Here is a 12,840-nt window from a genome sequence, read left to right as displayed (position 1 = left end):
CCTACATATGACGTAATTTAGCGACTTTTCAGGCAAAGCTTAGCGCCTTTTCGTTAAAAATAGTTGGCAACAGTGACGCACACACTTACACAGGGGAGCCACATTCTGGCTTATTTTATGCACTGTGTTTGTCATTAAGTTATCTGTAGCTCAAATGACGGCATTCTGTATTTAGCTTTTCGCTTGTACGGTGGCTCTGAACTGTCAAAACACCTCTCAAAGCAATTTTTTGGATACGAAAAGCGGAAAGAACAAACCCGGTTTGAATTTTTTAATGACGGATGAAAGTTTCAGAGGCAGTGTGTCAATACAATATACACAACACGAGGTCAAATTTATTTTTTAACGTGCGAAATTTACGAATGAAAATTTCCGATTCAGTGTGCATTAACCTTTAGTGTCAAAGCCTTAAAGGGTCAGTTTCAGAGAGTCATAAAACACTATTGGTGTTTTTTGAGCTGAAACTTCACACACAAACACTCTGGGGACACTTATTTTACGTTTCACAGACAGGGGTGTAGTATAAATGAGACAGAAAGGAGGCGTGTTTGCATGTTGTTTTATTTTGTCGTGCATGTTGACAGCAGTGGTGATGGTCAGATATCAGTGAGCATGATGATCGGTGTGTGTTCTGCTCTTTACCACGGTGTCAGCAGCTGGTGGACATCTCGCTTAGAATGGACCAAAGGCTGGACCCGGGGAACTTTGGGTCCAGAATGAGGTCGTGAAGAAGAGCCTGACCTTTTTCTCGAGCCTGAGCCGAACACATGGCCTTACGCCACAAATTCACCAGAGAGCCGCCTGGAGACACACCAGCAGACCAACAGATCAAATCACAAACAGACACATGCACTACTGACAGACACTACTCCCTGTGTGTGTGAGAAAGAGAGAGTCAGTGTGTGTGTGTGTGTGTGTGAGGTTTGTGTGCATGTGCATGTTTTTGTGACATCAGGACACTAGTATATAAAATGTGCTGAGAGTTTATTTCATAAACATCTGGCAAACAACCTTCTCCAGCGAAAAACACCATTGTGGCTCGCCACATTGTTGTATATTTGCCACAGACAAACACTGAATGAACAATGTTTAGCCCTTTATCAGATGTGGCACCAAACAGTTGTGCTTATCATGCTTATAGTCTTAAAAATCTCTCGGAGAGTGATAGTACAGGTGCGGATATATCTGTGCCAGCTCTGCTACTCAACCATCCAGTTTATTCATAATGCAAACTTAATGTTGTTGTGTTGATTTGTTCTCTGGTCTGACTCTGAACTGTATGGATGCAAAGCACCTCAAAGAAGGCGGAGCTCCAAGACATGCTCACTGATTGTGTAACTTTCACAGACCAATGGCAGCTCAAAGGTGTTCAGGAGCCCCAACTAGTTCACAAAATGTTCACTTAGAGTGTTTTTGAGCGTGTAGTGCAGTGTAAAGAGTGTTTGAGAGTGCAGTGCAGTGTAGGAAGTTTGTTTGAGACTATTTGAGAATGCAGTGTAGTGTAAATAGTGTGTTTGGAGGTGTAATGCATTGCAAAGTGTGTTTGAGGGTGCAGTGTAAAGAGTGTGTTTAAGGATGCAGTGCAGTACAAAGAGTGTATTTGTGGGTGAAGTGCAGTGTAAAGAGAGTATTTTAGAGTGTAGCGCAGTGTAAAGAGTGTATTGGAGAGTGTGGTGCAGGTTAAAGAGTGTATTTGAGGGTACAGTTCAGTATAACGAGTGTAGTGCTGTGTAAAAAGAGTGTATTTGAGAGTTAAATGCAGTGTTTAGAGTGTATTTGAGAGTGCAGTGTGGTGTATAGAGTGTATTTGAGAGTGCAGTGTGGTGTATTTAATGGTGCAGTGCAGTGGATAGAGTGTATTTGAGAGTGCAGTGCGGTGTATTTGAGATTGCAGTGCGGTTTATTTAAGGGTGCAGTGCAGTGTATAGAGTGTATTTGAGGGTGCAGTGCGGTGTATTTGAGATTGCAGTGCGGTTTATTTAAGGGTGCAGTGCAGTGGATAGAGTGTATTTGAGGGTGCAGTGCGGTGTATTTGAGATTGCAGTGCGGTGTATTTAAGGGTGCAGTGCAGTGTATAGAGTGTATTTGAAAGTGCAGCGTGGTGTATTTAAGGCTGCAGTGCAGTGGATAGAGTGTATTTGAGGGTGCAGTGCGGTGTATTTGAGATTGCAGTGTGGTGTATTTAAGGGTACAGTGCAGTGTATAGAGTGTATTTAAGGGTGCAGTGCAGTGTATGTGAGATTGCAGTGCGGTGTATAGAGTGTATTTGAGAGTGCAGTGTGGTGTATTTAAGGGTGCAGTGCAGTGTATAGAGTGTATTTAAGGGTGCAGTGCAGTGGATAGAGTGTATTTGAGATTGCAGTGAGGTGTATTTGAGATTGCAGTGTGGTGTATTTAAGGGTACAGTGCAGTGTATAGAGTGTATTTAAGGGTGCAGTGCAGTGTATGTGAGATTGCAGTGCAGTGTATAGAGTGTATTTGAGAGTGCAGTGTGGTGTATTTAAGGGTGCAGTGCAGTGTATAGAGTGTATTTAAGGGTGCAGTGCAGTGGATAGAGTGTATTTGAGATTGCAGTGAGGTGTATTTAAGGGTGCAGTGCAGTGTATAGAGTGTATTTAAGGGTGCAGTGCAGTGGATAGAGTGTATTTGAGATTGCAGTGAGGTGTATTTAAGGGTGCAGTGCAATGTATAGAGTGTATTTAAGGGTGCAGTGCGGTGTATTTAACGGTGGAGTGCAGTAAATAGAGTGCATTTCAGAGTGCAGTGCGGTGTATTTGAGATTGCAGTGCGGTGTATTTAAGGGTGCAGTGCAGTGTATAGAGTGTATTTAAGGGTAAGGTGCAGTGTATTTGAGATTGCAGTGCGGTGTATAGAGTGTATTTGAGAGTGCAGTGTGGTGTATTTAAGGGTGCAGTGTAGTGTATAGAGTGTATTTGAGAGTGCAGTGCGATGTATTTAAGGGTGCAGTGCAGTGTATAGAGTGTATTTAAGGGTGCAGTGCGGTGTATTTAAGGGTGCAGTGCGGTGTATAGAGTGTATTTTAGATTCCGTTGCGTTGTATTTAAGGGTGCAGTGCAGTGTATAGAGTGTATTTGAGGGTGCAGTGCAGTGTGAAGATTGTAGTGCAGTTTAAAAAGTGCATTTGAGAGTGCAGTATAAAGAGTGTGTTTGAGAGTGTAGAACACTGTAAAGGGTGTGTTTGAGAATGCAGTGCAGTGTAAAGAGTGTAAATCTTGTTTTACTGACCCAGCAGCTGGTTGACGCTGTTCATCCAGCCGAAGATGTAGAGTGTGTGGTTCTCTTCAGTGCTCAGATCTGCGATGTTGGGTGGACTGTCGGCCTCCTGCAGGACTCGGCTGGGCAGAGGAGCCATAAACTTCTCAGAGCGCTCAATGTTTGCATGGAAATGAGCCGCCGATACAAACGCTGCCGAGTTCAGCCAGCTCTGCTGAAAGCTCACCTCAGGAGAGGAGTACAGCTTTTGCCTAAAGAAGAAGATAAAAAATGAGCCTTTCTAAAACTATATCAGCACTGGTTTACTGTCGGAGAATGGAGGGAGAAGGGAGCTCTTTACAACAACAGTACACACACAAAAACATACTGGGTTCCACACATGAAGGAACTAAGTTAACTTTTTATTTTTTTACAAATTTAAGTGGATTTTGACATAAAAAAAGTTATCACCTTATCACTTATTAGTACATGCTTGTTAATTAACACATTAGCAACAAGCAACAAAAAAGGTTAAAGAAATAGAAAAACAAAGGCTGCACATTAGAGCTGTTGTGCCCCATGGCTGGGATGGCTGAGGCCCTCAAACCCCTGAATGTAATGTATGCTGACCTTTCAGTGCAAGCCCCAGAGGCGGTTTGTATAGACTCCTCCTCGGCAGCCCACATCAGGCCCAGAATGCTGTCCTTCTTGTTAAAATCGCTGTCCTCGGACTGGCTGACCTGCCGCAGAGACTGCACACACACCCAAGTGCTGACCGATTAAACATGCTTCATCTGGCACAACATCCAACAGGCTTATGTATCAGAAGTTGCCAGTTTATGATATGAACAAAGCAGATGTTGAGAGGGCACTGTTCGTCCAGTTTCCTCATTCAAGTGGTTCTACACTTTCATGAGTTCTTTCTTCTGTTGAACACTAAGTAAAGTTTATTTATAAACTAATTTAGAGAAGATCACGTGATTATGATTGACCACGGCTGGTCCTACATTAGTGATCACATGATATACTAATCAGATGAATCCAAACATAAACACCGAGATTTCCTTATCTTAGCCATCTTTATCTTGAAGAAGCAAATCACTGATCAAGCAAATACTCATCCAACGACTTCAAAAGAAATTGAACAAAAGCAGCAACAACACCAAGTCCGGCCATGACTTTCTAGAGAGCCCTGTTTTCCCCAAGACGCCAGTCACAGCTTAATGCAATGAGCCCCTCCAAGATTCCAAAACGTAGCCCAAAGCCCCTGCAAGACACACTCCCGCAAGACTCCACCTCCAGGTAACCCGAACCACTTACTCAACATCATCCAACAACAGGACGCAAGCTCAACTCCTTAACATTCTCACCCCTTCCCCACCAGCTTCTCTCTTTTCCTAGCTCATAAAAAAACTTTACTTGCCCATCTATGACTCCTGCAGGAGTGTTACCCCAAGCTTTGACTCCCACAGGAGTTATACCCTCGTCCCATCTCTTGCAGGTGTCTTCACTGCCTCCTCCCTTTCCCAGACTCCTGCAGGATACTTGCCCCTGCAGCTCTGACTCCCGCAGGAGTGTTACCCTGAGCTTTGACTCCCGCTTCTAAATCCGCTGTTGAGATGTAGCATTTGAGACTTTATTTTTCAGGTTTTTGTCAAACTCAAGCTGCTCCTGTGTGCAACACTAGTTTCTTCCACATCTCATCCAAATCTTTCTGTTGTGTTTTGATGTGATGGTTGACTGTTGTAGCTGTGCAATAACTCAAATCATTTAGCGTAGTTTTACGGAGCTGTAACGTGCTCAAAACCTGTCGGCACTACTTTAGCTGTGCATTTATCTGACAATAACCAAACACTTCAGAATGACCATCAGCCAATCAAAATCAAGCATGTGTGTGCATGAGCCACATTAATTTCAATAAGAGTCTTCCAAATGGATCAAATCTAAAGGTTAGTATGCACCCAGAGATAAAAACGGCACCTGGAAAAAGGTGTGCCATTTGGCCATGGCGTTGGGGTGTTTGGTGGAGCAGTCGCTGTAGCTGGAGCAGTAATCCTGAGCCACTTCTGCTGGGACCTGAATAAGCACCTGATGCCCTCCGCTGCTAACCACACCAGTCTCCACTGCCGCCAGGAATGGCAGCACAGACAGGTAGTAGTTTACACCTGCACACACCAACAAAATGATGATAATAGGATTCAGAAGATGTACAGAATCTTTAATTATATGACCCATTCCAGAGCAGCAGGTACATTTCAGGTGTTTTTCAATTATTTTCTTTAAACTGGAATGATATAAGGTACACCTAATGTGTAATTTACAGTAAACTGAGGTCATTATTATTGTAAATTAATGCAAAATCCTTAACTCTGATTGGGAACATTTGATTATTACTAGTGTGAGTCTTTACGGTAGTATTTTCAAGACTAAGACACAATCCCTATTCTACCTTTTTTTTAATTCATTTATTCATCTTCTGCTGCTTCTCCGGGGCCGGGTCGCGGGGCAGCAGTCTTAGGAGAGAACCCCAGACTTCCCTCTCCCCAGACACTTCCTCCAGCTCCCCCGAGGGATCCCGAGGCGTTCCCAGGCCAGCCGAGAGACATAGTCCTTCCAGCGTGTCCTGGGTCTTCCCCGAGGCCACCTCCTGGTGGGACATGCCTGGAACACCTCCCTAGGTAGGCCTCCAGGAGGCATCTGAAACGGATGCCCGAGCCACCTCAGCTGACTTCTCTCGATATGGAGGAGCAGCGACTCTACTCCGAGCTCCTCCCAGGTGTCAGAGCTCCTCACCCTATCCATAAGAGTGCGCCCTGCCACCCTTCGAAGGAAACTCATTTCGGCCGCTTGTATCCGAGATCTTGTTCTTTCGGTCATGATCCAAAGCTCATGACCATAGGTGAGAGTAGGAACGTAGATTGACCATTGAATCGAGAGCTTTGCCTTTCGGCTCAGCTCCTTCTTCACCACAACGGACCAGTACATCGACCACATTACTGCTGCCGCTGCACCAATCCGCCTGTCAATCTCACGTTCCATCCTTCCCTCACTCGTGAATAAAAACCTGAGATACTTAAACTCCTCCACCTGGGGTAAGGACTTTCCTCTACCTGGAGATGGCAAACCACCTTTTTCCGGTGGAGCACCATGGCCTCGGACTTGGAGGTGCTGATTCCTTTTTATTAATTCTACTTTTTTTCTCAGGCGGTGCCACATGCTGTTGGGTTGGGTGAAGTGGCAGGGCCGGAGACGCAACTGCAGAGATAGACCCCACAGCTTGATGACGTACTGAACCAGGTCCACTATGTAATGGACAATCGCCTACACCTTGCCCTACCCTAAAGTTTCACAGTAGTATGGGCATTACTTTAGTGTGCGGTACAATGCCCACAACGTAGTAGACCTCGTCAAGTAGCAAGACTGGACAGGTGACCCTAGCCCCGACGCTAACTCTAACGATAAGTCTGGAAGTGCTGGTCTGAGCATGTAGTTAGGTCTGCAGGCCTGCAGCTTTATAATGTTAAATTCAAGGGCTATCTAGCCCTCTCCCTTAGCTCTATGCCTTCAAGTTAAAGAGAATCAGGACACCCCTACTCCTTCAAATTAACATCAAAACCAAGGGTCCCTAAATACACATACAAACATTAGATTTCAGAGATAACTTGATATAATTCAAAATTGTTCAATAACATTTAAACTTTCAAAAAATAATAGGTGTATCTAGAAGGTCCAAAATGAACCCAATTTTACATACATATACTGTACACATCTAGCAGTGCAAGTAAAGACTACAGTATACTTACATGCAAACCAGCTCAGAGGAGAGATGCAGACCGGATCTGAAGCTTCAGATCCACATGTGCTGCTGCTGTCCAGGGTCGGGTCCGCCAGCCGGCCTGCAGGATTGACACGCACGCACTCAGACAACAAGCACAGCAGCCACTTACACTTTTATTGAGCTAACATTATCAACTTGACTCAATTTTCTTCACAATTCTGCACTGTATATGTCTATGCTAATTGTGTGTACAGTGTTTAAGTTCATTTATTTGCACCTGCACACGTCATCATATGTCATTGTGATCTCTTGTTTCATATGAGATCAGTCGATGGCGACTGCTGTAGTTATTTCAGTTGTGTTATTTTTTGGTGTTTATCTTCAGCAAATCACTGAAGGCAACAATATCATGTTATTATGATGATCTAATGTGGCAATAAGCTCATAACTGTACTGTGTATTTACACAGTGGCCATATTCATCTATGTAAACACGCAAAAACAACATTAACATTATAGCAGACACTGTAAAAAGCTTATTCCAGGAGCCCAGCCAAAACCAGCTATGTCCAGCTTAAACCAGGCGGGTCAAGCTGGCTTTAGCTGGATTTAGCTGGTCATTTTCCAGCCTGACCAGCTAAGACAAGACTGGAAATGGCTGAAAACCCCTCTAAAACCAGCCTGGTCGACCAGCTAAAACCAGTTAACTAGCCTAGGCTGGTTTAAGCTGTTTTTTCAGTAGGGGTTTCTAACATGAATTGGCATGTTGTTAGCATGATTCCAACATGGATGAGCATGTTATTAGCATGATTCTAGCATGAATCAGCTTGTTGTTAGCATGAATTAGCATGTGCAAGCATGACTAGCATGTCAATAGCATGTTGCTAGTAAGTTTTTAGCATTAGATTAGCATGTCAGTGGGATTTTAAAACTATTAGCATAGAACAGCTAGTCACAGTCTATGTTACTAGAGTGCTGAAACTGGTTGCTAGGGACTGGCTAGTAAGTTTAAAGGTCATCAATGATTGGCTGCTGGCTAGACTGAGTTGAATGAGGCCAGACTCTAGTCTGTAGGACAGTGTGATGCAGAGTTATGAGCTCACAAAGTTTGACCCAATGTTAACTCAATGGGACTTTTGGGAATTTTCTGGGTCGTTTTTCTGAAAACTGAAAGTCAGATCAGTTAGAAAAGACATAGCAACCCGAGTCAGACCAGTTTGAAGGTTGGACAAAAGTTTGAAGTATGTAGTTTGAAAGGCTTAGGAGGAGATACACTTTAAAATTAGTCTCAGAAGACGGAAGAATAATTATAAGGTTATGTAGAATATCAAAATGATGGCTTTCTCAAGCCACCATAATAATAATGACCACAACAAGAATCCAAAACATCTTTAAAAATATCTAGTTAAATATTATTTACTGTCATCATGGCAAAGACTAAATAAATCAGTTATTAGAGATGAGTTATTAAAACTATTATGTTTAGAAATGTGCCGTTAAACAGGAATTGGAGAAAAAAATAAAGGGGGGCCCAATAATTCAGACTTTAGCTGTATCTTAAAGAAACTTCCTGTTAACCAGGCATTGAAATCACAGCCAATTAGCTAGGGTGTTGTTTCCTACAGTGCAAAATAAAGGGCACCTGATTTGAGTTTCCAGCCGAGCTGCAGAGGAAGACTCCAGAGCGGATTCTCCTGCTCCCCGGGGCCCATGGAGCTCATGTAGGCATTAGTAGCGTTGATCAGCATTTTGTACATGGTCATCCTCTGGGAGTAGTCCCACGGGTTTACCTGGACCCCAGTGTCCGATATGGGCAGATGGGAGAGATCGCTGGGAGCTTTTCCCCATTGAATCGGCAGTCCATTCTCAGTCACTACTGCTGCGTGGCTAAACACAGCCAACAAGAGCATAGCGGCCACTGATCGCAGGAAACCCATCTCAGACATCTAGCAGGACTGCTGAAACACTGAGTCCAGCAGAGAGGAGCTTTAATCAACGGTCAGCACATGGACTTTGATCCCACATGGAGACAAAACCAAACCAGTGTGGGTGGAGAAAAACACACCCACTGCACAAAAACATGCTTTAGTCTCGTTTCCACGTCAAATATCTACAAATGGCAAATACTAAAGAAGGTCATACTCAATAACTCATTAAACGAATCACGGGAGAAAAGAAAAACCAATCGATTCAGTTATGAGCCTTCATCAATCCCAGCTAGCAAAGTTCATGTGCCTCACATCCGGCCCACATACCGCATGGAATGATGGCACTTGGCACTTCCGCTCCTGTTTGCCAGATCTGAGCCACAATTAAACCACAGCAACATCACATATCAGCCAGAATTCAACCAAATGAACCAGAACTGACCCTATTCTGGGCCACAGTTTGCTTTTATTCTGTACCAGATCTGGACCACATACTGAATGGAATGATGGCTCGAGGGCGGTCTGCTACTGTTTGTCAGATCTGGGCCTCAAGTATGTAAAACCAGTACCACATATCAGCCAGAATTCAACCAAATGAACCAGAACTGACCCTATTCTTGGCCACAGTTGGCTTTTATTCTGGCCCAGATCCGGACCACATACTGAATGGAATGATGGCTCGAGGGCGGTCCGCTACGGTCTGTTCGGTGCCAAAAAGCTAGCCGGACTATACCAAAAAGTCGAGGAGCTGCTGTAACTTGTAAGAACTTTGCTTGAAAAGTTTGTTCATTACAGCAAACAAAATAAAGTGAGGCACAAACTGAAACAATATAATTCACTGATGTTTACCGATGTCTACAGCGGACCGCCCTAGAGCCATCACTCCATGAGGTATGTGGGCCGGATGCAAATGTCTAGTGTGGGCCGGATTTGACCCACATGAATTTTGGTAGCCGGGCAATGTTCTGCAGAGCAGGGGGTGCAGTGTTTACCAGTGCAATGTTTAAATCAATAAGGGGTCGTCCAGTTGTTTCCAGACTAGAGTGTATTTGTGCAGTCAGAACTGCAGCCAGTCAGAGTGCAAGTGTGATATAACAAGAGTCACTGAGGACAACTGGGCATTAACACAGGCCTGACGGTGAAGAATTAAACACTTAATTTCCTGTAATTGAGTAGTCTTTCTCACGAGTTGTACTTTACTGGTTAGATTAAGGGTTAAATGTAATTATTGCGTGATGGTCAAACCTGTAGAATAATAATAATTTTTTTTTTTTTAAAAAGAGTATAAAAGCATGCCCAATTACACAAGACAGTCTTTCTGTAAGTTTCACAGTCAAATTTAAGAATTTTAAAGACCATTATGAATGACATTTCAGACATGTACAGAGCTAAACACGAATGCCCCATTCACACGGGGCTTCAGCGTCAACGCTTGACAGAGGGCGTGTCTGAAGTTGGAGCTGACGCGATCGTCAAAGCAGCGTCAGCCAATGAAATTAGTCAGCAATAGACCACTGTCTGAGCTGGTGTATTTAGCTAATCCCAACACAAAAACTGTGAGACCGCGCTATTTAGAAATGCTTTTTGAGGCCAAGCTTCAAGTAAACAGGGTAAAGTACATTGGTTTGTTTGGTCAGCTGATGCTTTGACTCTGCATTTACTACATGCTGTATATGAGTTCAAAAACCTGTTCTGAGACCTGTGCATAGAGTTAATTAAACCTTAAGGTGTTTCTATAAAGAATGTGTCAGGAATTTATTTATTTTGTGAATCTTAAAGGGTAGAAGTAGCTTTAACTTAAACTCTTCAAAATAATGGGGTGTCAGTCCTAACTTTTTTTTTCTTTTTTCTTTTTTTTTTGCTCTAAGAATATTACAAAAGGTGTTTTGGAGGCAAAATCTGTTCTCAGAGATGTCTATCTGTCATCTTTACAAAAGCAATAACGTTTTTTTCCATGCATCCTTTTTGTATTTGGAGGTTTTCTTGACTGCAGATATTATATCCTCTATCTTTAATTAGAAATATATATAAATATTAAATCAATTAAGCAAGAATTGTCTGCTATATAAAAGACTTTATTATTTTTTAAAAATATATTTTACAATATGAATAACCGGATGCTGCGGTTTCCCCCACAGTCCAAAGACATGCGGTACAGGTGAATTTGGTAGGCTAAATTGTCTGTATTTTATGACTTTGAATAAGTGTGTATGGATGTTTCCCAGAGATGGGTTGCAGCTGGAAGGACATTAGCTGCGTAAAACAAATGCTGGATGAGTTGGCGGTTCATTCCGCTGTGGCGACCCTAGACTAATAAAGGGACTAAGCTGAAAAGAAAATAAATGAATGCACAAAAAAAATGTCCAAAAAATAAATTAAAATACATTTGCTACAAGTGTTTTTGTGAATATTTTAGAAAATATATTTGAAATAACCAATAGACCAACTACCATGTTTGTAAACATTCAGGATGCGCGCGCAGGGAGGTGGCAGAAAGCAACCGGGAGCCCCAGCATTTACAGCGAGGGAATGACATCAGATGCGGTGCAGAGTTTAGAAACAAGATATATTACTTACATATTATATATATTATTTACATAATGCTTACAGCATATTATAACAGCTCGTCGCCCAGTGACAAGAACAGTGATTCAGCAAAATTAACGTTAAAGTGAGCGGCGTTCGTCTGACTGGTCCATTTGCGATAGCACCCTTCCAATGAATATTGGATAAGACGAAGTGACCGAGCATCCAGCCCCAAATATACAATCTCAATGAAGCTCTGAGTGATTTTACAAGAGAGAAGTTAAAGGTCTACAAGTCTTTGGATGCCAACAATGTTGTTCTTTGAGGTCATGTGCAATAAATATTGCTCCATGATGACCAGATTCAAGAGCTAAACACCGAGATTACGCCTAGCCAAAGACAAGGAAACAAGACGGAGCTAACGTTATACAAGGCCTGGGTAATTAATCACCAACATGCAAAACGACTGCATTCTGACAGCGAACTACACCTGTACGGCAGGGTATGTGAACCTACACATAGAGGTAAAGTTGGCTTTATATTTGCACATTCAGACTTTCTCCTTAATAATATAATTTCATGAAAATATTATTTGCAAACTCTAAATAGCGAAATCACATTAGCAGCAGCCAATGACTATCAAAGTACAATATTGTTCACAGTCAAAACAGTGTTAATGTTGTTTTCAAGTCACACTGGCAGCTTATTTCAGACCGAATATTCAAAGTGCCGTGGTAAACAATATAGGGAGTGTCACAAGTTGTCACTGAATGAATGTGTGAATATAAAACTAAGTTTACCTTAATAAACGTAACTTTCACGTTTCATTCTTAGCATTCAGCGTCAGCAGTTTAATTAACCATATGTAACTGTTTTTGCTGAAATCATTTCTGCAATCAAAAACGAGTGATGTGTCTGATTCAGCATAGCGTGAACTGACCTGATATAACATGAGAACTGCAGAGTCCAGCATTTTAGCTCCTCACTTCATTCAGCTCACATTTAGCCAAAGACGTCTGCAGTCGGTATTAAAGCAGTGTGTGGTGGATGGTAAAAGTTAAGTTTTCCATTTTTGGACTCGAATTCGGCATCCTACCGCACAACACGATGTCTTTCCCATTGCAGCCTGTCTGTTTTTTGCAACTGGGGACCCGTGTGACGTCATGTGTGACGTAGGTTGGTAATTGGTCTATTGAAAAGTGTTTCAAAGTAGCAGTATTTGCCTAATTATTTTGTAAGAAATAGTTCATTGTGCAACCTTGGAGGAAAATCTTTATTTGATGGCTAAAATTTTTAAAGAAAGCAGCATATAATAAATCTCATCTGGACAATTCATTTTCTTTTCGGCTTAGTCCCTTTATTAATCCAGGGTCGCCAGAGCAGAATGAACCGCCAA

The 12,840-nt window shown here is 42.5% G+C and overlaps 1 protein-coding gene across 1 annotated transcript; it reads right to left on the bottom strand.

Annotated features, from left to right (window-relative positions):
* Nucleotides 1–545: 545 nt before the first annotated feature.
* On the bottom strand, nucleotides 546–8,941 carry leg1.1 (liver-enriched gene 1, tandem duplicate 1). Its single transcript, NM_001100056.2, is given in 6 exon segments — nucleotides 546–801; nucleotides 3,247–3,485; nucleotides 3,844–3,965; nucleotides 5,194–5,378; nucleotides 7,017–7,109; nucleotides 8,633–8,941. Coding segments are annotated over 6 exon segments (1,095 nt in total). The 5' UTR covers nucleotides 8,937–8,941; the 3' UTR covers nucleotides 546–649.
* Between the last annotated feature and the right edge of the window lie 3,899 nt (nucleotides 8,942–12,840).

The sequence above is a fragment of the Danio rerio genome, chromosome 20 (genome assembly GCF_052040795.2).
Source record: "Danio rerio strain M-AB ecotype USA chromosome 20, GRCz13ab, whole genome shotgun sequence".
Taxonomy (NCBI): Eukaryota; Metazoa; Chordata; class Actinopteri; order Cypriniformes; family Danionidae; genus Danio; species Danio rerio.
Note: the sequence above shows the minus strand (reverse complement) of the source record. Positions and strands in the feature narration are given on the sequence as shown.